The sequence below is a fragment of the Dermacentor variabilis genome, chromosome 1 (genome assembly GCF_050947875.1).
Source record: "Dermacentor variabilis isolate Ectoservices chromosome 1, ASM5094787v1, whole genome shotgun sequence".
NCBI lineage: Eukaryota > Metazoa > Arthropoda > Arachnida > Ixodida > Ixodidae > Dermacentor > Dermacentor variabilis.
This window is the reverse complement of record NC_134568.1, coordinates 184822636-184849153: the sequence shown is the minus strand read 5'-3', so window position 1 is coordinate 184849153 and position 26518 is coordinate 184822636. Positions and strand designations below refer to the sequence as shown.

Genomic DNA, 26518 nt, shown 5'->3' with positions numbered 1-26518 from the left:
CGCCACACGGAAGTCTGCTACGGTTGCGGAGGACTGGGACACCGGGCTGACGTGTGTCTCAACCCTGGAAGCAAGTGGTGTCGCACCTGCGGCAAACGATCGCCGGCGGAAGATCACCAGTGCGATCCGCAATGCACTTTGTGCGGTGGCCCGCACCCCACAGCGGCCAAAGAGTGTAGGGACAAATTTCAAGTTCCATATATTGTCAGAAGAAGACGGCGGCAGCGGCGTCGACGCGCCGAGCAGCTGAAGCTGGGAACCGACGTCATCACGGCGGGCGGCAGGAGCCGCTCGCGTACGCCAGCTGTGCAGGAGCGCAGCACCGAAAGAAGCCGCTCTCGCACGCCAGCTGCGCAGAAGCGCGGTGCAATCAGGCAGCGCTCCAGATCAAGAGGGCGCTCGGTGTCCAGCGTGCGGATCCAGGAGGAGCCTACCTGGGCAGATTGTGTCAAAGGGAAGAAGAAGAAGGAGCTACAGAGACCCACGGAGGTAACGCGGTCGGCTTCGCCAGAGCATGGTAGTAGGTCGCACGTGGACGCATTACTTAAGGAAGTTAAGGAGCTTAGAGAGGAGGTACGCCGACTCAAAGCCGCCAAGGCAAACCCAAAGTCCTTTGAAATAGAGGCGTGCGACCAGACGCCACAGGTAGTTGAACATATACCCCGCGTAGGGCTCACTAAAGCAAAGCGCAAGGCACCCCTTCCTAACGACGAGAGCGACTCGGAAACGTCTGAGGGAGAGGTCCAGCAAAGAAAGATGTTGGAGGAACTACTTAGGATAAGTAGAGAAAATCAGGAAAGCGTAAAGCTTTTGGTCCAAAGAGTGACCGTACTAGAAAAAAAGGCGGCGATTAAGGCCAAAGCCAAGGTCCGAGCGCAAAGCAAGGCAGTGAATCACTCCGAGGTTGCTCCGGCTGTGGAGCAAGGTATGTTGTTGTAGCATCATGGCGGGCGCTCACAAAGAGCTGGTAATATGGCAGTGGAACTGCGCTAGTTTTCAAAGGCGCAAGGCTCCGCTACGGCAATTTTTGGCGAATGAGGTGGAAAAACCGCAGATTTTGTTATTACAGGAAACACTATGTGACGACCCTACCCTTTCTGGCTTCAACACTGTGTCGGTCAGGAACGAGCGAGGCAGAGGACTAGCTACGATGATAAAAAAAAATCTAGCCTTTATTGAACATCCAATCCAGTCCGGACGGGGTAAGATGGAGGCCCTTTTCGTGGAGGTTATACCGCACGGGCGTCTCAAGCAGAGCGTCTTTGTGCTTAATGTCTATAGCCCGCCGTCGGACCAGAGACAGACGTTTAACTCCCTGCTTAGGAAGGCGACTTCGATAGCCAAACACTCTCCTCTGATAGTTGCTGGGGACTTTAACGCCCCTCATAATGCATGGGGCTACGTCAGACGGACTGTAAAAGGAGAGAACCTGGCGAGGATCCTGGATGATCTTGCGTTTTCGGTAATCACGGACCCAGGGTTCCCCACTAGGCTGGGCACGTCAGTTGCGCAAGACACAACGCCTGATTTGGCCTGTGTAAGGAACGTAGGTAATGTAACGTGGGCCAATAAGCAGGAGAACCTGGGCAGTGACCACTTCATAGTAGCGGTAACATTGACGGTGGACGCCCGACCGGCCAGGGTATTTCGAGTCACGGACTGGGAGGAGTTCAGGAAACTTAGGAAGGAGCGAACGAGCACATTTTCCTCGTTTGACGAGGCTATCGAATCGCTAACAGAGGACGTCGAGAGGGCTACTAAGGTAGTACAAACAGAAGCGGAGGTCCCAAGAATGGATCCGCACCTAGCGCATCTGTTGGAGGCGAAATCGTCAATTCTGATGAGGTGGAAAACACAAAGGTTAAATCGTAGGCTGAGGAAAAAGGTTGCGGAGCTTAATAGAGAGATTGAGAGATATTGTGCGGAGCTCAATAGGCTACAATGGGACGAGGTCTGCGCGGCAGTAGACGGGTCCATGCACTCAGGAGGGAAGTGGAACCTCCTCAAGCACCTCCTGGGTGACGCGCAGACAAAGCATAATCAAAGGCAAACACTTAGTAAAGTCATACACCGGCACAAACAGGAGGGAGGTACTGAAGAGTCACTTTTGAATGCGATCGCGGATAGATACCTTCCTATAGGGCCGACGCAGGAAGAGGATTATCCGCAGATCGAGTGCGCGACGGTAGAGGAACTGGACGCGCCTTTCACAGAATCAGAGATCAGGGCGGTGATCTACAATTTAAACAGCAGATCGGCTCCGGGTCCGGATAAAGTTTCTAACAGGCTATTACGAAACCTGGACGATAAAGCAGTGGAACTACTTACTAAGGAGGTCAACAGGGTATGGGAGACAGGACAGGTGCCTGACGGATGGAGGTCGGCTATAATGACACTCTTCCCTAAACCAGGAAAACCTCTTCATTTGGACAACATGAGGCCAATATCACTAACCTCGTGCATAGGCAAGGTAGCGGAGCACGCGATCTTGAACAGGGTTTCCGGGTACATAGAGCGCAAAAACCTCTTCCCACATAATATGGTTGGTTTTCGGCCCGGCCTATCGACGCAGGAGGTTATGCTAATGCTAAGGAAGCAAATCTTTGATAGCGGCACCCGGGACGTGAGAGGGATTCTCGCCCTGGATCTCACTAAGGCGTTCGACACAGTGTTTCATAGATACATTCTGCAAGCCACGGCCGGGATAGGCCTGGGAGTCAAATTCCTGGCCTTCGTCAGGTCCTTTCTCATGAATAGAACTGCTACTATTCAGGTGGGGCAGATTCGGTCGAGAGTGTACGAATTGGGAGCTCGGGGTACCCCTCAGGGATCAGTCATCTCGCCACTGCTCTTCAATATAGTCATGAAGGGTCTATCAGATAGGCTGGGCGGCCTCCAGGGCATAGATCACGCACTTTACGCAGATGACATCACGATCTGGTGCCCAAGGGGCTCCCTAGCTGAAATGGAGCAAGCTCTACAAGCGGCCTTGGACGAGACGGAGGCTTACCTCGCGGACACGGGTCTCAAGCTGTCTACGAGTAAATCGGAGCTGTTGCTTTACAGACCCGCAAGGCAAGGGGTTCGGGGTCTGACACCCCTCAACCAGCTACCCGTGGCATTATACGCGAATAATGGGCAGAAAATTCGCAGAGTCGACTCAGTTAAGATCCTAGGCCTGCTCATAGACGCGAGGGGCTGTAATGCCAGAACAATTACCCACGTTACAGCCAAAACAGAGAATATGTTGCGGCTAATTGCTAGGGTGTCCAACCGAAAGAAGGGGTTAGGTGAAGACAATCTCCTTCGGATGTACAACGCGTTCCTCATGAGCCATATTAACTATGTGGCGTCGGCTCTAGTGTGGACAAAAACGGAAAAGACCAAATTAAATACACTCATGCGCAAGAGCATCAAGAAAGTGCTAGGCTTGCCTATTGCCACGAGCTCCGACAGGCTAGATCAACTCGGTATGCACAATAGCATAGACGAGATCATAGAGGCACAGGTCACTGCCCAGGTGGTTAGGCTATCGTCGACCCAAGCTGGCAGGCGAATTCTCGACGAGGTTGGCATGGCTCCTAGGATAATGGAGGACCGGCGTATAACATTGACACGAGAAACGAGGGCAACCTACCTGGTGAGGCCCTTCCCGCGGAACGTACATCCTCAGCATAACGAGGGTAGACGTAAAGCCCGTGCGCGAGCCATATTGAAGAAAGTTAGAGATGACCGAGACTCCGCGCTCTTTGTCGATGCGGCGCAGTACGGGAACAGGAGAGTGTTCGCGCTGTCGGTTGTAGACGGGCGGGGGGTGCTTCGGTCCTCGGCCTCGGTCAGAGCGGCCACCGCGAGTATAGCAGAGCAAATTGCGGTTGCGCTGGCCTTGTGTGATACAGAGCGTTCCTACATTTACACCGACTCGAGAGACGCAATCAGAGCTTTCGAGTCGGGTAACCTCGCACGAGAAGCGGCCTCTATTTTAAAGAAAAGGGCTTACCCCGGTTTTCATTATATCACGTGGTTCCCCGCACACGTGGGGACGAACGTTCTCGAGGGATTCCCAAACCTCAACGAGCTTGCCCACGACCGTGCGCGAGAACTCACGTGCCGCGACGGTCTGGAGGCTCCGGAGGGGCAGGAAGGGCCTCAGCAGAACGATCCACTCCTCACATTTAATGAAATCACTAAACATTACCAACTTGGTCGGAGAATTTATCCTCTGCCTCACCCGAAGCTCAGTAGAGGTCAGTCAGCTACACTTAGAATGCTGCAGACGGGATCTTTCCCGTCGCGGGGATTCCTCAGTAGGATGTACTCGGATGTGGACCCTAGTTGTCCCGACTGCACTGAAACCTTTTGCTCATTGGCTCACATGCTCTGGCGATGTCCCGCGTTGCCTAACGACTTCCTCTCCAGCGAAGCCGAATGGGAGGAGGCCATCAGAAGCACGGTACTCCGAAAGCAAGCCCAGGCTATCCAGAGGGCCCAGGAAAGAGCGGAGCGTCACGGCGTTCTGTCCTTTACGTGGGCGCGGCCAGCGGCTACAATGGCCACTCGTTAGGAGGTCCTGGTAGCTCCTCAGGATTAAATAAAGTTCGTTGTCTGTCTGTCTGTCTGTCTGTCATCCTTCCAAAAGGCATAGTAAAACTTGTGAGCCCACTTAGTGTCTGCAAAACTGAATGAATTGGTTTTATGTGTAAGTATAAATTGCCCAAATTATACAGAATTTTTTAATGTTAATTATTAAGCTCAAGGATGTAATTAATGCTTTGAAACATTTGTTCTATGCTTCCATATATGTAAATGTAAGCTTTCACACAGTGAACACACTAAATTAGAAATATGCCTGCTATCCATGCTTTTTGCATGTTAAAGGAACTTGCATGCTTTTGCATGTTTAGGAAATTGCCTTTCATTCTGTTTATACAGCATAATTTTCTCACCTATACTAGTAGCTACAGTGTACTGAGGTTGAGTGCCAAGGCAAGGAACCCGGAAGTTTTACGGGAATAACTACCCAAAATTACTGTAGATGGATCTGGCAGTGGGAGCGGTTCAGGAAGTGCACTGAGACTTCGAAATTAATGTTCAGTGTGACCTGCAGCATCCTGGAGTGAGGGTCTGCACTGGAAGGAAACTATGAAATATGTTAGCAACTAGTCAAACATTGTTTTAACCCCAATGAGTGCTTTTAATGGTGCATAATGGGAAAGGACAACCAGTGACATCGATGCGAGCCTTCAGACTCTAAAGTTTGCTCTATGCATTCCTCTGTGTCATTTCATCAATGGCAACAGAGCAGGCGCGTATGCAGTAATTTTTTTTTTGGGGGGGGGGGCAACCATAGGTCTCCTTCCTATGCAAATTAGGGGAAGGGTACCTTTATTATACAAATATGAATAACGCCGACCATTCACCATAAAGACACATAAACCCGAAAAGAGAAATGAAATAAGGTGCATCTCACAGGTAGGCCTGTGAGATGCACCTCTCCTTTACATGGCAAACAAGGAACCCCATCAAATGGACTCACACTGGAAAGAACCGCAGGAAGAACACTGCCAAGAACAAGTAAACAAGTGAAAATGTAAATTAAAGATTTCTATAGTAGAATACATAGCAACCATGGCACATGAACTGCGCGGGGTTGTGTTACTTAGCCAGCCAATCACAAAAGCAAACAAAATCATCGTCATGTGGCCTTTTCAACAATGCGTCGTACTTGATTGATCAGGAGAGTCTGGTGTTCTTGAAGAGCCTTTTATCGGCAGAAGCAATGAGGTGTGCAACAGACATGGACAAAGTGTATGGAGTCTGAGCATTTCACTCTTCAAAAGTCTGCGGTACAGTTCATTTCACTGCTGAACCAGTTTTACTCATGAAACTTCACTGCCAACTGCACTGAAACTTGAAAACAAATAGTTGCAGCAAAGCAAGCATTTTATAATTTTCAGTTGAATAAAGAATTCGACTTTCGCCATTATTTTATTTATTTATTTTATTTACAATACTGCTACTCTCATTTGAGAGCATGGCAGTTGGGCGATACAGTAGACATGTATATGAATACGCATTTAGGCAGAACAGTTAATTGAAAAAAGGAAGAAAAAAGAAAACAATTGCCTGAGGATGGTAATATAAGAAAGAAGCTGAGTTTAGAAACAAAAATGCGAGTTTTCCTATGACAGTTAATTAACATAATTCTGGCAGTTAAGAACACGTAATTAACTAGCTTATACATAAAATAGGAGCGAACTGAAAGATAACACTTAACGCGTGAAGAAATTTTAAAGTTGTGTGAAGGGATACGCTTTAAAGCATACACTTTGAGAGCGAGAAGACACGAATGGAAAAAGAAAGAACAATATAGGCAAGCAATCAGCAGGAAATGGCAGTTATAACAATTATCTTAGGACTAGCAGTAGTACAGTAATGAAAATTTATTTTCATTATGGAAAAAGAAAAGTGGGTAGTCGAAAGCAACACAATGCAAAATTTCTGACGATGACACGTGCGATGATAAATTGTTTTATTTACGCACTGCAGCTTCCACTTGTGAAGTAAATTCGGACAACGATTCGATGGCGGTTATAGCAGGATCAAGTCGGTTCCATTCAGCAATTGTAAGGGGGAAGAATGAATACTTAAACGTGTCATTGTTGCATGTGTATTCTGTTAAAGTGTGCGCATGTTTGTTACGTGTTTTTCGAGCCTCAGAAAATGAAATGTACCTGGACACATCTATCTTATAGTTATTTTTTAGAAGCTGAAACAAGAACTTCAGGCGAGCGTGTTTTGCCCTGGTAGATAGCATTTGCAATCCAGACTGCGTTAGAAGATTAGTCGGTGAGTCAGTGCGTATATATTTGTTGTGAATGAACCTTATAGCCTTTCTTTGTACTGCCTCTAATTTTGTTATGTTAGTTGTTGTATGAGGAAACCAGACTGTATTTGCATATTCGAGAACCGGCCTAACGAACATTGTGTAGGCCAGTAGCTTCGTTGATGTTGTAGAGAGCTCAAGGCTTCTTTTGAGGAAGAATAGTTTGCGTAATGCTCCTGCCATGATATTCGAAATGTGTTTATCCCACCTGAGGTCTGAGGTTAATGTAACTCCCAGGTATTTATGTTGTTCAACTTTAGTTAGTGGTATGCCGTTAATCTCATATGTAAAGTTAGATGGTCTTGTTTTCCTTGTTACGGTCATGACCACAGACTTTTTTACGTTAATTGACATCTGCCAATTAGAGCACCAAATAGCTAGAGTGTTGAGGGATGCATTAAGTGCGATGTTATCGTTATAATGAGTGATTTCACTATAGATAACGCAGTCGTCGGCGAACAGTTTTATATTACAACCAATGTTAGCTGTGATGTCATTAATATAGATTATTAAGAAGAGTAATGGCCCAAGAACTGAGCCTTGGGGAACTCCGGAAGTAACGGTGACAGTGTTAGGTGGCATTTTTTCGTAGGTTACAAATTGTGAACGATTGGCTAGAAATTCTTTTATCCAGTCTGAAAGGAGCCCTTTCCCAACAACACTTTCAACTTTAGCGATTAATTTGTTATAGCATACACAATCAAATGCCTTAGATAGATCAAGTAAAATCATGTCAGTCTGGCCGCGGTGATTGATAGTATATGCAAGATCATGGACTAGTTCTGTTAGTTGGGTTATTGTTGACAAACCACTGCGAAAACCATGTTGGTAGGGAGACAAGAAGCCAATGCTCTCTAGAAAAATTGTTATGTGCTTTAAGATTATGTGCTCTAGAAGCTTACAGGATGTACTAGTTAATGAAATGGGTCTAAAATTTGAAATTTCTGCTGTGTCGCCTGATTTATGGATAGGTATTATCTTTGCAATTTTCCAGTCGTTCGGTAGCTGTGAAGTCGTGAGTGATTTACGAAAAATTATGCCGAGGTATCTAATGCACCATTCCGCATACCTTTTCAGAAAGTCGTTAGGTATGTTGTCAGGACCGCTGCCTATTTTAGGGTCAAAATTAAGCCGAAGATTAAGTATGCCAGCGTCCGTAATGTGTAATTCGCCAATGCTTACGCCCTGTCTCGTTAGAATGGGGGGAATAATGTTATTGTCTGTAGTAAATACTGATTGAAAAAAAATGTTATATGCGTTGGCTTTCGCAGTTTCTTCCTCTGGGCTTAAGTGGGACGCTTCTCCATCATTGGTGCGAAAGTGCCTCCAGAACCTTCCGGGATTATTAGTAAGAAAGCTCGGTAACTTTACATTAAAATAATATTCTATTGCTCGTTTGGCTGCAAGCTTGAATTCCGCGATGGCATTAGGAAGTTTCGTCACCCTGGATTCGTCTCCTCCTTTAATTTTTATTGTTCTACGCAGTCTTTTCAGACGGCGCTTTGCCTGAATTACTTCTTGGGTTATCCAGGGATTATTTTTTGGCGGCCGCTTGGTTTTAGTGGGCACGTAGTTCGTGACGCAGTAGAGGACGATAGATTTGTACTTATACTCGCCTATTATACTTTAATAGGCGAGGGAAAATGTATAAAATTATGTGCTAATAATATTATTTTTGTGGTTACCACCTTATTTGCCAAACAGGAAAAGTTTGAAGTATGAATTATTTGCAGCCTCGCAGAGGAACAATGGCTGGCGGTTATGAGGCCGTGAGCGGGGCTTCGCTGCATACTTAAGTTGCATCCGACTATAGTTTCGTTTTTTGAATTACCTCTAGATGAATTATAGAGAAATATATATTTGCGGAACAATCACATTTCTTTTGGATCCCTCGTTTACTGCTCTACCAAGTGCCAAAACTGACTCTTATTGTTATTTGGGAGGTTGTGTATCGATGCGTGGCCGCCAGTCCCGTGCAACCGCATAGAGCGCAGGACGCTGCGGCTCTAGACATGCTGCACCCACCGTGAAGGTTAGAAAAAAGCCCACATAAGCACAACAGAGAAGTGGCAACATTAGGCGGTTTGACTGATAACTGTACAAGCGTCATTCAAGACACGCGGAATTGCTCCCCACTTCTGGCGGCGTTTACAGTGACGAACGGCACACGCGTTATCAGCATGATAGCATTGCCTGTTACTTTCCTGTCGGGAATGATAACGCGCATGCCGTTCGTTACTGGAAAGTACCGGGCTCGCCGCGTTAAAGAAAGGAAATGCGGACAAGCAGATGACGATTATCGTTGTGTGGCAAAAGGGTGTAATTATGGGTAAGAGTGTATGCTAGCCACCATACCCTTAGTATAAACATATCTTCTATGTAAAAAAAAAAAAAAAAGTTTAACACAGTGATTTTCGTCTGGCGACAAAAAAGAAAAAAAGAAAAAAAAAAGTCGCTTCCAAAGATTGTGCGCATCTATAGCCAAGCCGATCCATGCCTAAAGCTTCCCAAAATGGCCGACTGCATCGTCGAAATCGTTAATACACTCGAATCGTTCACTTGATTTTTCGCTGCATTGGAAATGCAAGCGGTTAATTTCGCCGAATGAAATGTCTCGACGCTTTTCAGCGCCCGTCTCGTGCTTCTGAAAAGAGCTTGCGGTATTGGCGTGAACAGACAGGCAAGTGGACGTATTTATTCTACAGTTATTGAACAGTTACTTATCGATACATCTTGGAAGTTAGCCTACAAGCTGTCGTTAAATGTTCCGTCTTTCACTAGACCTTGTGCAGCGTACTCTCAGCTCAATACGAAATTCTTGACTGCGTTCTCGAGTTTTGTATAACGGTAATGAGAAGGAGTTAAATAATGCACAGAGGCAAGGTTTTCTCTGGTCTTGCAGGAGTCCCAGGTGCTTTTTGTGCCGCGTACACTGTCGCAATCGTTACACGTCTGAGGAACCAGACCGGCGGCGCATAGGTAAAGCCGGCTGCCAGTGCAAGCCGCAGTCCCCCTACATCGTCGCTATAAAGAGGAAATTTGTACGTGTACTAAGTGCACGCAACGTTTCTTTGTTTAGTATAATTTGGCGGTGCCTCCAGCAGACAAAATGTGGATCCCGTACTGCTCCTTCGGTTTGGGCTCGGCAATGCCTCCGCGTGGCGGGCGCGTTTAAGAGGAAGCTTTAGCTCGGGTGTTCCAATCTAAATACATATAAACGGAGTATTCGTTTTTCTCGGCAACCACTGCACCAAATTTGACGAGGTTTGTTACATTTAAAACAAAAGCTTAGAGTCTAGCATTTCTGCTGGGTACACAAAAGATTTAAGCGAAACAATTGAAGCAAAGCGGGGCATGGTGCTTTCAGTGCCCAATTTTTTATAGAACATGTAGTTTTCCATTATAAAGGAGACTGTAATGCGATGTCTTTAAGTAAGGGGTTGTCTTATATTCAGAGTCGACTTATGTTTCAATATGAACGGGAATGAAGTGTTACGCAATTCTGTTAACGAAATTTACCTCTGCTGTTTAGCTTCCATATTGTGCATAGAAGCAACAGTGCGTGCACTTTCAGCTGCTCAGTTTATCTTCAATGCTGCTCTCATTTTGTAGAGTTCATCACTTGTGCATGTGCAACACATTGGCGGAGGCAATACGAACTGCATTTCTCACTAGCTGGACAAGTCGGAATGGCAATGCACCTTGGAGAACAAGACTCGAATTGTGAAAGTCTGGTGGCAAGTCTGAAGTAATATATTTTCATTTATATTTGGTGTTAACTTTCCAGCGCACTTTCTATCCTATTGAAGAAACATTTAGCCCCGTTTGGCCTGTTTTTTGAGGGCCTTACATCAGGCCCCCTAGCAAGTTTTAGTTTACACTGCAATTTAAAGCTTCTCGAGACCCAAATACAGCCATGGGACATAATTACTTTTCAAGCTGGTTATTATTGCCTCCAGGCATGTTACGAACATGAAAGATGTTTTTTTAATAACATAGTTTTAAATAACTGGCATCTTCTTTAAATGTCACAGTCATACGTAGACAGGCTAAGAGCTGCATCTCCAACAATGAACATCTCATGTTCGCTATGGTAAAAACTGTATTTCATTGCCTGAACACAGAGGTGAAGATGGAGTTATGTGTAGTAGACTGTTACTTGGCTGCTGCATCCTGGATTTTCATGCATTAATGAGGAATTCAAAACAGACTTCAAGGTTGCTTCCTGCTGTTTGTGACAATGCAGAGGTCTAGATCAATTCAGTGTGAAATGTCTTGAAAGTAGATGAGAAGAATATGAGTGAACCACTTTCGACAGTTCCACATGCATTGGACTTCATATCCATGATGAATGTTTGGAGTAATGACTTCAGACTTCTGGCATTGCTTTAGCGAAATAATCTTTTAAACTGGTTTATTATTAGAGGAGACAGAAGAAATTGAATGCCCTCTTACCACACCACCATGAGGTGAGCGTGACTGCCAACAGAGACACACTCTCCCTCTGCCTTGAGTAGCATCCGCAAGCGACGTTCCTTCCTCGCCTTGTCACATACTTGAGCCGAAGAACCACATCGGGTTCACGTGGCTAGCACCACCCGCTTTTTTTTCTTATCCATTTTTGTTGCGTGGCACATTTTCCACCGTGGCATTGTGCATTCTGAATTGGGCGATTTACCGAAGTAATGCGTCATGGCGAGCGACACGACTGTGTTTTGCGTCTCACTGTTTGTTTGCGTTGCCTTGACTCTGGCTGGGTGTGGCGCTTTCTCGAGAGGGAGGAAAGTGGCGTTTCATTTGAAATTTCAGCTGTCTGTATGACATGCACAGATTTGTCATGAATATCTGTGTCATGTGCTGTAAGGCTGTAAACTTAAGAACAGCATTAAATACATTCTCTTAGTGGTGATAATAATAATATTTAGGGTTTTACGTGCCAAAACCACTTTCTGATTATGAGGCACGCCGTAGTGGAGGACTCCGGAAATTTTGACCACCTGGGGTTCTTTAACGTGCACCTTTAAAGAACCCCAGGTGCAACGCATATTTATCTTTTGCGCACAAAGAAAATGTGAACAGTGTACAATGCTCCCACTTCTGCGTCAGTCTGATAAAAAGGCCAACAAAGAGTGATACTGCACTAAATCAAGTATCTTGAAATTTGGAGACATACTAGGAATGCTTCTGCAGCAGACATGATTGACCAGAGAGGTTAACAATGTACAGCTGCTTGCGGTGACCAAATGCACAGCACCATCAGTTTTGTGCCATGCTATAATTCTATCAAAACCGCCTAAAATTCTTGCAGCTTTTTAAGAAAGGATTAGTGGCACATAACAGTGTGCCTTTTTTTCCCTGTTTTTTGAATGTATATTTTGCTCCCACATAGCTGATGTGACTCAAAGGTTTATAGTCCTGAAAGCTTGTTTGCTTTGTTATGAATGTTACCAAAAACTTACGTGTGCAAGCTTCCCTCTGCCCACACTGAACGCAGACACAGTGAGTTTATTTAGTATGGAAAGCTAAAACAATGTAGTGGCTGCGCTATTGTTATGAATCTGTCGTAATGATAGATGTTGCTGATTTTATGTAGTGCTTGTTTTCATCACTCAGGATATCACCCAAGATGCTCAGAGGCAAAAAAAAAAATGTATATAATGTTCACAAGATATGGTTATGTGACGAGTAGAGACTGGGTGATGGCAGCCGATTGAGGGAACGAGCTCGCCTGTGGATCTTGCAACCACAAGAGGTTCAAGTAGATTTTATCGCATTAGAGTGTAACAAGTGACTAGAAAAAAAAAAAGCCTGGGCATGTCATCAAAAGATACCACTGGGAACAAAAGTCTATGGATCTACACGCACCATGAAATACCCAATTTTTTTTCTTACTTGCCATGTTGGCATACACTGGTCCACAGTAAAGTTGCACAATGGGGCGGGCCCTCCATTTCATTCCTGCTTGACAAAGTTGAGATCTCTTAATTCCACTCTTTTTAACTCCCCAGAATGCCAAGAGTTGTACCATTCCTCCAACTTTAAATGAACTTCTTACTATACTGGCTCTTTCAGTATCTACCTATAGGTCACTATCTCTGCCGTGGTACTTGCCAACAAAATGGTATTCTACTTATTGTGAAATTCTGAAGTACTGGAGACTGTTCCAATGACGAGCTTTAATTGCACCTAAACACTAAGCTTTAGTTGCCAAGAATGATTCTATTTAGCAAGAGAATGCTTGGACTATGACACAAGGATGGAGGCCAAAAAGTTACTGCCCTTCCACTGCTGCGAAGTGGGGTGCAAGCGAAACTTGGGATCTGCGGCTCTTTGTAACGCCTCACGGTGAGGGCGGCACGTCAACGTTGACCCCTTTCTCAAGTTCCCGGTGGCATCAATCAAACACTGCCTGTTCTTTGGCCAAAGGCACAACACGTGGCCTGCTCTTCGGCAGAACAGACCAAACGCAGCCTCCCCATCTGACTGCTGGGCCTGAACTGGTGTGGGAAACTGCGGGTGTCAGGCGAGCGAACACACCCTTTCCCTCCTCTGGAGGAAGGGGACGCCCGTGATTGGCTCATGCCTTGCGCTGCTTCTACTTACCCACCTTAAAGGCAGCGTTTGATGAACTGACAGTGGCTGAATCAGTTAGCATGGTGGTCTCGCAACCCAGAGGTCGGTGGTTCGAATCCGCAGCCTGATACGCAATTTCTATTTTTGCGCAGCTTGGGTTTTTTCGCGCGGTAACACCGACACCAGTGAGGCAATACAAGCTTCTGTTAAAAAGGTCACAAATAGTTGCATCTTATGCCAGTTCCTGTTGATGTGGACATTGTGTTATTTTTCACTGTCAGAAGTATCCTTGAAGAAAAAAGGGGAGGGGGGCCAACAAAGTATCAACACTAAAGAAGCAATGTCGACGTACATGGTAGTTGAAATAACTCGATGATTAAATGTTGATTATGCTGTCATGTACGACGCACAAATTGTGAGATGGATTTGGCGAGCTTCAAGCTCACCTGTCAGCACTCTCATTGGCCTGTTGAGCATGTGTAGCGTTGGTAAGATTAGCATTTCCTCTCTTCAGCGTTGACTGCTGCATTGTGGCGTGGTGGAGCACTGCCATTACGAATCCCGTCACAAACTATGAGCTACCAAGCTGCACTAAGACCAGTGCACCAGCTTCACGTCTGTGCGCACTCAAGGATGACAGCACGCATTGCATGCGCACTCAGATGTGCATACATACAAATTCTTGATTACGTCTCTCATTGTACTGTTACACTAAGGTACGTTTTAATACTGCATAAAATTACTGCTTAATTTGCACATCACATAGCATTAATTATAAACAATTCAGCATGTGCATATTATAGCCGGCTATAAAGAAAAAAAGTTACAGAGCTCCTTCCAACATATCATGCTATGTTTCGCAAGCTGTTCCAACAATGAAATAGATGATTGCACAATGGTGGTCACTTTTCATAAGTTAACTTTGCTGGAATACATCTGTGTTAGTGGCAAAGCATACGAATTTGGTTTCGTGTCTTGGTGAACTGTGCTATTTCCGGCCCAAATTTCTTTTTAAAGAGTTGCACGCATTCATCATCATCATAATCCTATTTTAAAGTTCAATGCAGAATTAAGGTGCCTCCCTGCAATCTCCAATTATCATTGCCTTGCAGTAGCTGATGCGAACTTGTGCTTTCAAATTCCATCATCTCGCCTAGTTTTCTGTCATCCTTGACAGAACTTCCCTTCCCTTGGCACCCATTCTGCAACTCTAGTGGTCCACTGGTTATCTACCCTATGCATTACATGGCCTGCCCAGCTTCATTTTTTCCTCTTAATGTCTACTAGAATATCGACTATCCACACTGCTCTCTTCCTGTCTCATTGCATTGCTCTTTGTACGGCCCTTAACATGTTCTCGAGATTCTTCGTTAACCTCCAGGCTTATGTGCCATACTGCATGCTTAGAAGAACAACGTGTCTACCAAGTTGACATTTTCAAATTCCCTGATTTTTTCAGGTTTCACAGAACTTTGTTTTATGTCAAGATGGGCTGACACCATGTCACCTGATGCTGTCACTCTCTGGTAAGCATGTTAAAAAAATAAAAACAATCCAGTTTGAACAGTAAGGAGTAGTGTTTATTTTATTCAAAATAGAAAACTGAAAAGAGGGGTTTGTAAAATGCACAGCTACTAAAATATCTTCGAAAGAAACTCTGTGCCCTTTTACTCTGTGAAGGATGACCAGCAAAGCTGCGTACGTGGGCCCCTTAATGGTGAACTGCACCTCTACCGCGGGTCGGCCTGGTATTGCACTACCTATGGGATCGGCCCATGTGTGGGGAGTGCTTAAAGCCTGCTTCATCTCCGCCGCAGGTTTGACTGGCATTTCACGACCTTCGGGATCAGCCCACATATGGGGATTGCTTAATGCTTGCTTCACTTCTGCCTCGGGTTGGCCTGGTATTGCACTTTCTTCGGGATCGGCCCACCGTATGAAAAATTGTTGGTCTATGCGCGGACGCAATCTGCCAGATCCTCACTATAGACAGCTTCACTGCAAAAAAAGTGGTCTAGCTCACGGCAACTAGAGTCAAACATTTTAAAATGCGAATAAAAAGAGATGCATACAAAAGCAAATAGAGCTATTTGTATCAACTGATAGCAAGCTCATTGGTATCATGCCCGAACTTTGTCACATATGAGATTCTCCAAGCAACTGGAAAGTCAACCTCAACTGTCCTGACATACTCTCAGCCTGCGCATAATGCCTCAGTGTTGCATTTCACTGCTTTAAGGGATTTATTTTGGTTTGGATGTGGGTAACCTGCATCTTAGCGTCAGCCAACACTTTGCTTTTTGAGTGCAAGCTCCTTCAAAGAGGCGGCGGCACAGTTCCTTTCCTGATTATTCCTCAATGCAATGGTCCTTCCTATTCTTGTCCTTGTTACGCTGCATGTTCGCCCCATGGATGAAGCATCCTTTTGGTCAGTTGTACAGTCCGATTTTTCAGACTCCCTAAGGGCCGCTACAATGTCCGAAAAAAAAAAAATGAATGCATGTCTTTTACTGCCCTTAAGGGCCCAAATCGCCACAGGCACGTCCGAAAAAGCTCTGAAGGTCTGCCAGTACACTTATTAGGCATATAGGTGCTTGCACTCTGACAGGAGACGGCAAGTGCACGTGAGTCTAACAAAATATGTGCTGCATCCCATACACTTCACCGCGTAGCATCACTGTGCTGAGGCAAAGCTGCCTTTCGAGGACTAGCAATATGCAATGCGCCGTGCTTTACGAGGATTGCAGAGGCAGAGTGGGTACCTTTGCTGACAGCGGTGAATTCTTTCAATGAAAAAGACAGCACGGAATGTCAAGAACCGTAATAGCATACCTAGGCCTAGCGTTCCCGCCATGGTGATTACAGTGGCCAGTGGATCTGCGTGTGAGAGTGTCAGTTCAAGGTGGTGAGATAACACGGCAGTGTTGGCTTTGATTAATGCCATATCAAATCTGCAGTTGCAGCACATTCGGAGTGCGGATCAATGGTGAATATGAGCGAATACGTTCGCCCCTTGCTGGATCCCAATGCCCGGTCGTTCACGCGTACGGTGGCTCTTTCGCACAAGGCCTCACGAGACGATCTCGCAGAAGCATGGATCGGCGCACGGGCGGCACGTCCGTGCTGCTTGCCGTCCCGAACCAAAGAGGAAATGTGTTCTCCCTTGCGCCCCCAAGTAACCCTGCCATGAGGCAGCGTTAGCAGCGCTACACTCGCGCCATCTCTCGCGTGGTCTGGGGCCCGCAGCGAAGCCGCAATGCAGGAGACGGAAGCTATGCGGGAAAAACAACATATCAGGGGACGTGTGACAGTCGCGCATCCCCACAAGACAAATGTGATAAGAGCTGTATTATGTGACCTATTATAACTCCGTGGTGACAATACAGACAGGATATGCAGGGCATGTAGCGATGAGGACAGTAGCAATGGAATGATATCACCAGTGTACAGAGCGCTGAATTCATTCTTGCTCTGTTACTGGTAATTGAGAACTCCATCAAATGAAAAATTAAGAGAAATATCATGTGTGAAGGAATACTACTCATCATATCTATTGCAATTATTCTCGGACAGCATTCCCTCTTTCTTGCTTTTATTATTAATGCATTTATATAGTACTGCTCACCTGCTGTTCCATGTGTTCCATCGACATATACGATCAGTTCCAAGCCTCTTGAAAAGCTCCTGTTGTGGTGTGGTCATGATGACTAGCATAAAATCTCTGTCATCCAAAAGGTCCTCATTTTTTTCTCTAAAAAAATGTCACTTTTTGTCAGGTTGTCCTTGGTGTTTAAAGAAGAGCAATGGGTTCTCCTTTTCACTGTGCATCCTCTCAACCCAGAGTTGCACGCTCACATAGTCATTATCGTGCAGCCGCTCGGTCTTCGAGACTCTGGCATCCCTCATTATCTTGCGGAGATCCTGCTTGCTTAACAGGTTAATGCGGTGGAATGTCTCATCCACGTTGGACCGCACATTATCCAGTACTGCATCCATGGACACGCCTTCTCGCAGCTTGTCTTGAGAGAGTAGAGAAAAAGTGTATGAGTTGAAGCATAAGTAAAAATTACCGAGCACGCAAGGAAGTGAAATGGGCACTGATGAACATTTTTAATATCATTATTTAGAATTCCTTTAATTGAATAATGAGTTACATTGACTTACAAAAACCTTTTGCAATGGTGTGTGTTAAATAGTTCAAGCTGTCGCAATTTTTGTTCTCTTTAGGTCAGCTCTTTTCAAGGACATGGTGCTATGCAGCCTTCAGCTGCTGAAGAGGCAAGATTACATTTCTTAATTACACTACACGATTACATTACATTTGAAGAGGCAAGATTACATATTTAAGTGTTTCAATGTTTGGTGTCATTGGTAAACCGTCATAGGGATTATCTGCACCAGTGTTATCAGGTACGTAAGTGAAGAAATTTATTGTGTGTACCAAGTTTACAGCTAGGCTGCCAATTTCATCCTTCACTGTTGGTAACCTTGTTCGCACAAAAGACATTACTGAACCATTGTAAAAGCATTGCACTGGACTGGACATGTGCAGATTGTGGTTCAGATCCTACCCAGGGCAAAAATGCCTTCCACTTTTAGTTCTTTTACTAAATATTGCCATTGTTATCAATTTCTATCCTGCAGTTAGAACTTAATTTTCCAATTACATTCCATAGCATAAGTTATTGCCACTTCCATAGTGTCATGCCACCATAGAAGGGCAAAACAGTCGGCAATCGAAACCATGTGCAGAGTTTCCAGATTAACTTAAATATAAACATCACTGTTACTGACTGAATTGATGCACATAATTTGATTAATATCAATATAAAAATTGTCAATTAAAGCTTTCAGCAATTATTTTTAATGGTTGATTTATCAGTCATTCATCCATATTTACAGAGCAGACACACCTGTGAACGTATGCTTTGAAGGCTATGCAGTCATGTGGGTTTTTGAGTTAAAGGTATTATTTCAGTCAAGTAGAGTACTGACTGGACACTTGAAGCTGTTTTACGAGTTCATGTCTGATACCCCTGTCACACGGCAAATCTAATGTCATTTACAACGAATGACATTCGCTGATAATGCCATTTCTTCGGTGTCACACGGTAAAACGTAAGGACATTTTCGAAAATGACATTTACAAAAAAATCAGTTCGCCAAACTCATTCGCATTCGTTTGGAACTGAATGTGTATCCTCGACACCACGAGTTTACCAGTGTTTTGCAAACAGTACGTGCTTCTTTTTTTTTTAACAAGAAATCACTATTATTCTATTCATTTTATTACCTAATTATTGCTTTAACGACATTGAAGTCCATCACATAGGTAAATACAGAAAACTACTCTCAGTCCAGTGACCAGACAGCCATCTTTAGCTTTCGCTGCAGCAGTCGTGTTGGTTCTCACCAGAGCATCGGCCGCGGCCACTTCAATTGACTTGGCATAAAAGCGTGCGCGTTTTTTCCTGTGGCACGCTCCAAGAATGAGGATATTAGAAGCTCGCATAACATCAGAAAGGCGATGACATGCAACTGCCCTTCTTGTACCACTTTAGCAGATGTAGCGGACGCGCCTAACGTTCTCTTCGCCCTGTTGCTTGCCTTAGCTCGACTCTACTTCGTTGGCAATGTCAACAAGTTAGTAATCGAACGCTACGGTTTGAAAGCAACGATCACATATTCTAGTAGAATTTAGCATACTGGAAAATAATTATTGGACAAAAGTGGGTTTGAGGCGTGTCTTTTTTTTTTTTTTTTTTACGATCGTCATTGTCATCATTTTCAAATGACATTAGTTTTCACTGTGTGACAGGGGTATAAGCCTAATTATCGTGATCGTTTCAGTCATGTTTCATTCACATAGCTGATTCATGAACATTCAAAATATTTAGGTGCCACCATTTTCTTTTCATTTTCGTCCAAGCGTATTGTAGAACAGTAACTTATATATGCAAGACCAACATGAGACATTCTTTTTCTCCAGCAATGTACTTGCAGTTTATTTTGTCTGCTAGAATCTGCGGCTCATAAATTTTTTTTTACTGAAGTTTGGTGCCCTGAAATGGGTAAGTACGACATTTTAGGATAAGTGTATAAACATGCACAATCGCATTTCACGATGCTGACCCAAGTTAAGATAGATGCATCTTATACAATGAGTTATATACACATATTTTTTTCTTTGAAAGTTGTGAAAAGAGGGGGGAAAGGGGGTGACTTGTACAACAGTTCAAATTATAGTCCAGAAAATATGGCACATGGTTTGTGAGCCCTACATATAGTAGAGTAAAATACAACTTGAGCTGATGAAAGTTTCACATGGAAAGCACATCTGCTGTGGATGGCCTACAGTAGTGGCGAGAGGTCGCAGTTTCATCGATGTCTGTAATACTTGCACTTCAGTTTAGGCAAAATGGCAGACATAATTATGTACAATGCACCTTAAGTAATCCCAAGTGGAAATTATTCCTGCTTACTGCTATTTTGAGACATTGAATCCCACTAGGATCATAAGTCATACCAATACAGTTAACTGAAAGCCTGAAAAATAAAACAGAAAAAGAAAAAGCCAGTCTGCTGCGTGGCCTACAGTGCACCAGGAGGCACTACACCTTCCTGCTTGGTACATGAAGTGATGCAAACAAGTATAAAATAACTAAAGTCGTTGCCTGCAATAAGAATAGCCATATAGGTCAAATATAGGCCACTGGCTGTGCCAAGGTATCTTGTGAAATTGGAGAACGGTTCCCTTTTTTCTCTCTCTCTCTCTGAACCCTTCAGGCATTGATACAATGTAGCAAAATGATAAACATGTTTATGATGTCATTAACTATAATGCCCTGCAGTCAGTAAAGGTGGCCTCGAATTATGTGGAAATTATGAATTTCAAATGCACTAACATGTGCTCCACGTTCATTGCATGGTCTGGCATGAGAATTGCCTTGTATTTGGGATGTTGAAAACTCAACAACCACTCTTTATGTATTATAAAGCAGGGCAAAAGCGGTTTCTTACCAGCAATAGCAGCTCTTTCCGACTTGGACAGAAAAACACGACCCAGTTCAAAGTCGTGGCCTCTGTGCTTGAATTGGAAAACCACATACACACCTGTGTTGTCTTCAGTCACAGCCATTGCCGCAAAACATCTTTTTCCACACTTGACACTTGAAGGCCGCTTCAGCTTTTGTTTACATGTAGCTGTGGAAAAAGATAACCGGGTAGTTTATTCTAACTTAAGCACTGGACTTCCAACACATGCTTAGTGGTGGTTCTACCACACCATTTACACAATTTAGCTACAATTCAACTTGCCTGAAACCTGGCTACGCGAACTGCGCAAAGGTGTGGTATTTTCACGCTTTCAGGGCAACGCAGCGTTTTCAGCAGGGGTACGAGAAGACTTAAATATAAAAAACAAATAGTGAACGTGCAAGTAATTCAGTTTGAGATGGATCATCTACTAGACTTTTCAAATATTGAGTAATATTTGCAGTAATGCAATGGATTGCCCGAGGTCAAAGCATTGCATGCAGCATTTCAAGGGCACTTGGTTTGTCTCGAATCAAGAACAAATAAAACAAATCTGGGTTTTTACATGCCAATACCACGATCTGATTATCAGGCATGCCTCTCTCAGTATAAGTTTCGTCCTGGCTGTCAACGCCAATCGAAGCAATTACTATATGCAATGCTAACAGGGTACGGTGACAAAAGCAGCATTCATAGCAAGCACAATGGCATGCGCTAAGACCCATTGACCACTGGAAGGCACACAGTTTGCATTGCATACATGTGTTCTTGCACGTGGTTCAGAACTGTATGGCAATTTGTGATCTTTTAAGTACAGGAACTAACTTCTGTGCACACTTGTGATAGTTGCTGACTTGTGAAAAGACAGGGAGGTTACTTGTGCCAGGTTCAAATTATTGTCCGGAAAATATTGTATATGGTTTGTGAGCCCTGCATATAGTAGAATAATATACAAGTTAAAGTGATGAAAGCTTCACATGGAAAGCAGATCTGCTGTGATCTTGTGGACTCGTACAGCAGTGCTTCATCAGTTATCAAAAACTCGTACTAATGATCTCTGAAACAATTGCCAATCGTACCAATATATTAACGCCAAGCTTCCTGTAACTGCTTGCAGCCCATATCACAATCACCAAAAGCTAATTTCATGGCACACTACCCTGACCATTGGCCCTAATCAGCACTGCTTCATCAGGTCGGTTGGGTATCGGTAACTAGAGCTACAGTTAGCTGATGAATCGACTCATATCTATTTGCAGAGGCCAGCAAACCACCTTGTAACAAAATTGAGTGCATGGAATGGTAGCAATGTTGTTTGTGTCCACCACTGCCATCTTTGCATCCATTTGTGCTATGGCACCTCCTTCTGGACGCCGTTCATAGCCTCGCGGCAGTCTCTTGTCGAGCTTCTTGCATTGTTATCGGGTGTAATACACTTGTGCATATGCCATAGTGCATATGAAAGCACATGTGTCATTTGCAATGCACATAAGACATTCACCTTCACTTCTTTTGTTATGTGTGACAGAGCAAATTGTTCTAGTGCAGTTGTAATTTCTTGCCTCTCCGACGCCTAGGCACACAGCTGCTTTCATTAGCCCACAAAATTTTTATTTGTTTACAAAGGCTTTCTACCTACTCAAATGAAAGTACTTGCAACATACTGGCATGGTAGTAATTGGCTGGTTCTGGGTGTTAAAATTTTCTTAAATGTGTAAGCATTTCTATGCTTACCAAACGTCCATCACGCAAGATAAGAATGTGGGCCGATCCCAGAGATAGTGCAATACTGGGCTGACCCACGGCAGAGGTGAACAGCCTTCAAGCACCCAACAAAGTGAAAAGTGCATACAATATAGATAGAACATGCAGCAGCGAGTGGCTTTACCTTTGTTCTGCCTGTCGCTACCACGAGATCGAAGCAGCGCTCGCAAATTTCTCAGCACACACCGCACCCTGCACCTTTCGCAGATCGCTTTCAAGATATGGGCCCGCTCTTCAAGGCAAAGCGACGAGAACACGGAGTTCAAGATATGGTCCACGCGGCGCATAATGGTTTGACGTGGATGGATAAGGCACTAAAGAGCAGTATCAGCTTATAATGATCAGAACGTCATCAGCACACCTGGCGCCGCCGCCTGCAGCAGTCCGTGTTGCTGCGACGCTGCTGTTTATACCAGTCATATTAACTTCCATAACACTCTTTTTTGTTCAAGTACCCTAAAGAGCCCAGGAGGCATAGGGGTGGAGGATGTTACGATTGGCCAGCGGGGATAGTGACCTTCTGGCTTCACTGCAATGAATCGCTTCGTGAAGCCAACAACACGCCCCCTTCGAATAGCCCTTCGGAGCCAGTAAGGCTAGACACGTTTGGCGGACAGGATTGTTAGCTGGTTCGCTGTCACCTTCAGGGACCAATTGGAGCAAGAAAACTCCTGGAAATGTTTGTTCTATGGCATTCCCCCATGTACTCTGGTAATAGTCACGGTCATGACAGAGTCAGCTCAGGAACCAAGACATGCCAGCTTGAGTCAAGCGTGACAACACCTGTCTATGAGGCCTCACTGGTTTTGGTGTGTTCAGTAAAACAAAAGTGCAAGAGAGTGTGTGAACCTTCGCCCTCAAAGGCGGGTACTTCGACGACTTTGGACGCTTTGATTGGATGAAGGTTGGATGGCAGCTTTCCCTGGCCTAGGGATCTAGTAAGGACAGAGAGTGTTTAAGCAGACATTTTCGGCTGTTCAGTGTGCATTTCAGTCATGCTAGACTGATCAGATGTAATGTTCTCCACCCTTCATGTAGATATTGTAAATAAATCCCCTACCCCTCATTCCTCCCTTCAACAACATCCTTAGCATGAATGAGTCGGACGATGGTATGGGCCAGGTACCCTTTTCATGGCAGACACCATCTCTTACAGGGATTACAATGAAAGGAGCAAAACATACCAAAAGTACACAACAAGAAATATGAATTGGAACAACATGAATTAGTGCAAAACGACTTATTACAGGGTATATACAATGTGCGAAAAAACATAGTAATGACAAGGTTCAAGGTTCCTAAAATACTTGACTTATCACAATGAGCTGTTTTACATTACAAAACAATGGAAAAAAATTTAAGTATACATTACTAAACAGGAAAGCAAAATTGCATATTAAATAAGAACATCAAGAAATGCAACTCGAACGGAACAGCAAGGTAAGAGGTAGTTCAGATTTCTAGGAACAACTTCAAATGAGTCGTGACAAATAGCGAGGAGAAGAGGTGAGTGGAAAAACGGATTAGTGTGGGTGAAGATGGGTGCAATTTTAAGTTGGTGATCAAGCCGTCAAGACACATGTCACGAGCTAGTCTGATATTTAGAGTCACGTGGGACAACCGATTGGAGTAAAGTTTATGAAAGAAGGACAATAGTGTCAGAAGTCTGCGTATATTGAGAGGAGCTAAATTAATCTAATATTTGATTTCCGTAACTAGATGTATGCGAGTAGTTTCTTGTGATGAAGCGAGCAACATTATTTTGCAGAGACTCTAGTTTGTGTTCGAGGTAGGCCTCATGTGTGGATTCCAAATTAAGAAGGCATATTCGATTTTAGAGCATACTAAGGTGGTGTACGCCAGAAATTTGGTCTCGGAGTTAGCCGAGTGCAAATAGCGCCTTATGAAGCCAAGTGATCTGGTTGCTTTAGTAGAGTGTTCTAGTTTGCCGTTTTTACACTCGGCTAAGCAGCTGAGCGGAGCGAAAGCGCGAATGCACATGCGCCCTCCGCTTAGGTGCAAGCAGGCTGGCGGAGTCAGAAACACGGTCCGCTTACAAGCTGCCTGAGCAGAAGGTTGCTGCCATTTTTTTCTAGCAAGGGTGGTCGATGCACACACCCACTCTGGCACGTGCATCGAGGCACCTTGCCTGCCTTGCTCTTTACAAGACAGATTTGCACAGACGAAGACTTATGTCTGCTATAAGGTGCGCATGCTGACCCATTTGAAAACCTCGCAGCGCGGTAGTATGTGATGCATGCTGTGCAACATGTTGGCATCGGAAAGGATCAGATTGGATGCAAAATGCAAGCTCGCTGGCTATCACGTGGCGTTTCCCAAGATGGGGCTTTATTTTCCACTGGATAAAATGGACCAGTAATGCATTACAAGTTCACGTTTAGATGCTTTATGGACAAATAAGCTATATGTATTCATTTTACTTATAAAAGCTTTACTTACAAGTTTTACTTATAGGTGCTTTTATTTTGTTTCATTACCCTGAATTCGGCCAGAAGGCACTGCAAACACGAAAGGAACATCAAGCGGAAAGCCAGAGAGGCCGAGATAATCTCGTGGCTGGCGGCAATGGAAAATAAACCTGCTATGAGTAACTACTGAAGAGGAAATAACAATATTGGGAAAGAAACAATCTATTATAACTCAAAGGGAAGCTTATTACTTTCTGAAATGAGCTCGGGATGCCTTAGAACACGCACTTATACAGCAAGATATAAGAAGGAAGAAGCATGTGCTTGCTGCGGTAAAGCTAGGGAAACAATAGAGCATGCTTTACTAGAATGTGAAATATCTCCCCAGCAGTAGATTTAGGCACCACTGGCCTATATACCATTAATAAAATATATCCAGAGAGGGAGATTAAGATGGACTGCAATGATTGTAATGGCATCATTGGAATCAGACATATGCTGGCGGGGTGTCCCGCGACTCTCCCCAAACTTGTTGAAGAATGGACACAGTGGGAGAAAAGGATTCAAAGCCCATTGTTTCAGGACCAACTAAGGGCAGTCCAGGGGGCCCATGATGTCGCTGAAAGGCTTGGCCTGACAGTGCCAACATGGGAGCGGCCCGCCTTGGCTTGAGAAGTCTAGCCTCCGGACATCATTACAATAAAAGTTTTCACACACATACACCACTGGCCTGCTTGAAGCCCTTGGGTTCAGCAAGAGCAGAGGGAAAGTAAAAATGTATGCAGTAAAGATTGGTAAGCAGCGAATGGAAGATTGGTGGACAAAAAGTAGGGAAACGTCAAACAACAGAGGCTTGCAAAGACAAAGTTCAGAAAGTTTGGTTATGGGAAGTCATCGTGGGTTTTTTTTTCTTTGTTAACATAGGTAGAACATTAGGCAATACAAGAGCTTCATGGCGCAACCCACACATCTTTCCAAAGGGGACACTCGTAGCACCTATCCATCCGTCCCTCTGCTCCGCTAGGCTAGACATACAACTAAAACATGCAATCACCCACCACTCCACCATGTGGCTTAGCGGGGCAACTTGGAGCGGGGTGGACCGTAATGACACTAAACTAAAACACTCTAGTGAAAATCACATCTATGCAAATGTTCCATGACAGATCGGATGACAAATGAACACCCAGATATTGCGAATACCGAGGCTACGGGCATGTTTTATAATTATGCAATTGCATAACACGGGTTTAGCTGTAGTCCCGAACCTGATAGCTTTTGTTATATTAATGTTGATTTCCGCTTGCTTACTGCCCCACTTAAGGAGCTTGTCTAAGTAAGATGGAAGGTAGCAGGTGTCCTCAGGGTTAGTAGATCACGCAATCATCAGCAAATAGTCTATGAAACGCCTACCATTACTAATATCGTTAATATAATCTAAAAACAAAATAGGCCTGAGCATGGAACCTTGCGGTACTCTAGATTTGACATGATTTAATGGAGACAAATGGTCATTGATGAAAACTGATTGCTACCGGTTAGTTAAAAAGATTGTAGTCCACCTAGTTATCCTCACATGTTAAGATCTGTCAGTTTATGAATAAGCCAGAATTGAGGAACCTTGTCAAAAGCCTTCGCGAAGTCTAGAGATATTACATCGATTCGATAAAAAGAATGAGTGGAGTTATGCAAGTCATTAATTCAAATCAATCGTGTAAAAGTCCATGCCGACTTATAAAGAAAAAGTATGTTCTGTAAGAAACTTCATTAGAGCAGATGAAATGATGTGTTCGAGAAGTTTGCAGTACATGCTGGTTAAAGAAATTGGTCT

The 26518-nt window shown here is 44.3% G+C and overlaps 2 protein-coding genes across 9 annotated transcripts in view; one reads left to right on the top strand and one right to left on the bottom strand.

Moving 5' to 3' along the window:
• The window catches only part of LOC142588881 (zinc finger transcription factor family protein 17-like), a 50301-nt gene that overhangs the window by 7238 nt on the left and 16545 nt on the right, over positions 1-26518 (bottom strand). For 3 of the 5 annotated variants that reach the window (XR_012829747.1, XR_012829744.1, XR_012829745.1), the window contains exons 3-4: positions 20480-20662; positions 17085-17478 (exon numbers count right to left, since the gene is read on the bottom strand). Coding sequence is in view for 1 of the 5 variants with exons in the window: in XM_075700706.1 (XP_075556821.1) it covers positions 17222-17478; positions 20480-20662 (440 nt within the window). In the remaining 4 variants the exon portion in view is untranslated. Of the gene's footprint in view, positions 1-16979; positions 17479-20479; positions 20663-26518 lie in introns of those variants that run through there. The other 2 variants (XR_012829746.1, XM_075700706.1) reach the window with 2 other exon arrangements.
• The window catches only part of LOC142588905 (uncharacterized), a 54987-nt gene that overhangs the window by 12471 nt on the left and 15998 nt on the right, over positions 1-26518 (top strand). The window contains exons 1-5 of one of the 4 annotated variants that reach the window (XR_012829748.1): positions 5679-9566; positions 10499-10623; positions 14919-14985; positions 17687-17869; positions 22466-22985. Coding sequence is in view for 3 of the 4 variants with exons in the window: in XM_075700719.1 (XP_075556834.1) it covers positions 9515-9566; positions 10499-10623; positions 14919-14985 (244 nt within the window). In the remaining variant the exon portion in view is untranslated. Of the gene's footprint in view, positions 1-5678; positions 9567-10498; positions 10635-14918; positions 15026-17686; positions 17870-22465; positions 22986-26518 lie in introns of those variants that run through there. The other 3 variants (XM_075700719.1, XM_075700726.1, XM_075700732.1) reach the window with 3 other exon arrangements.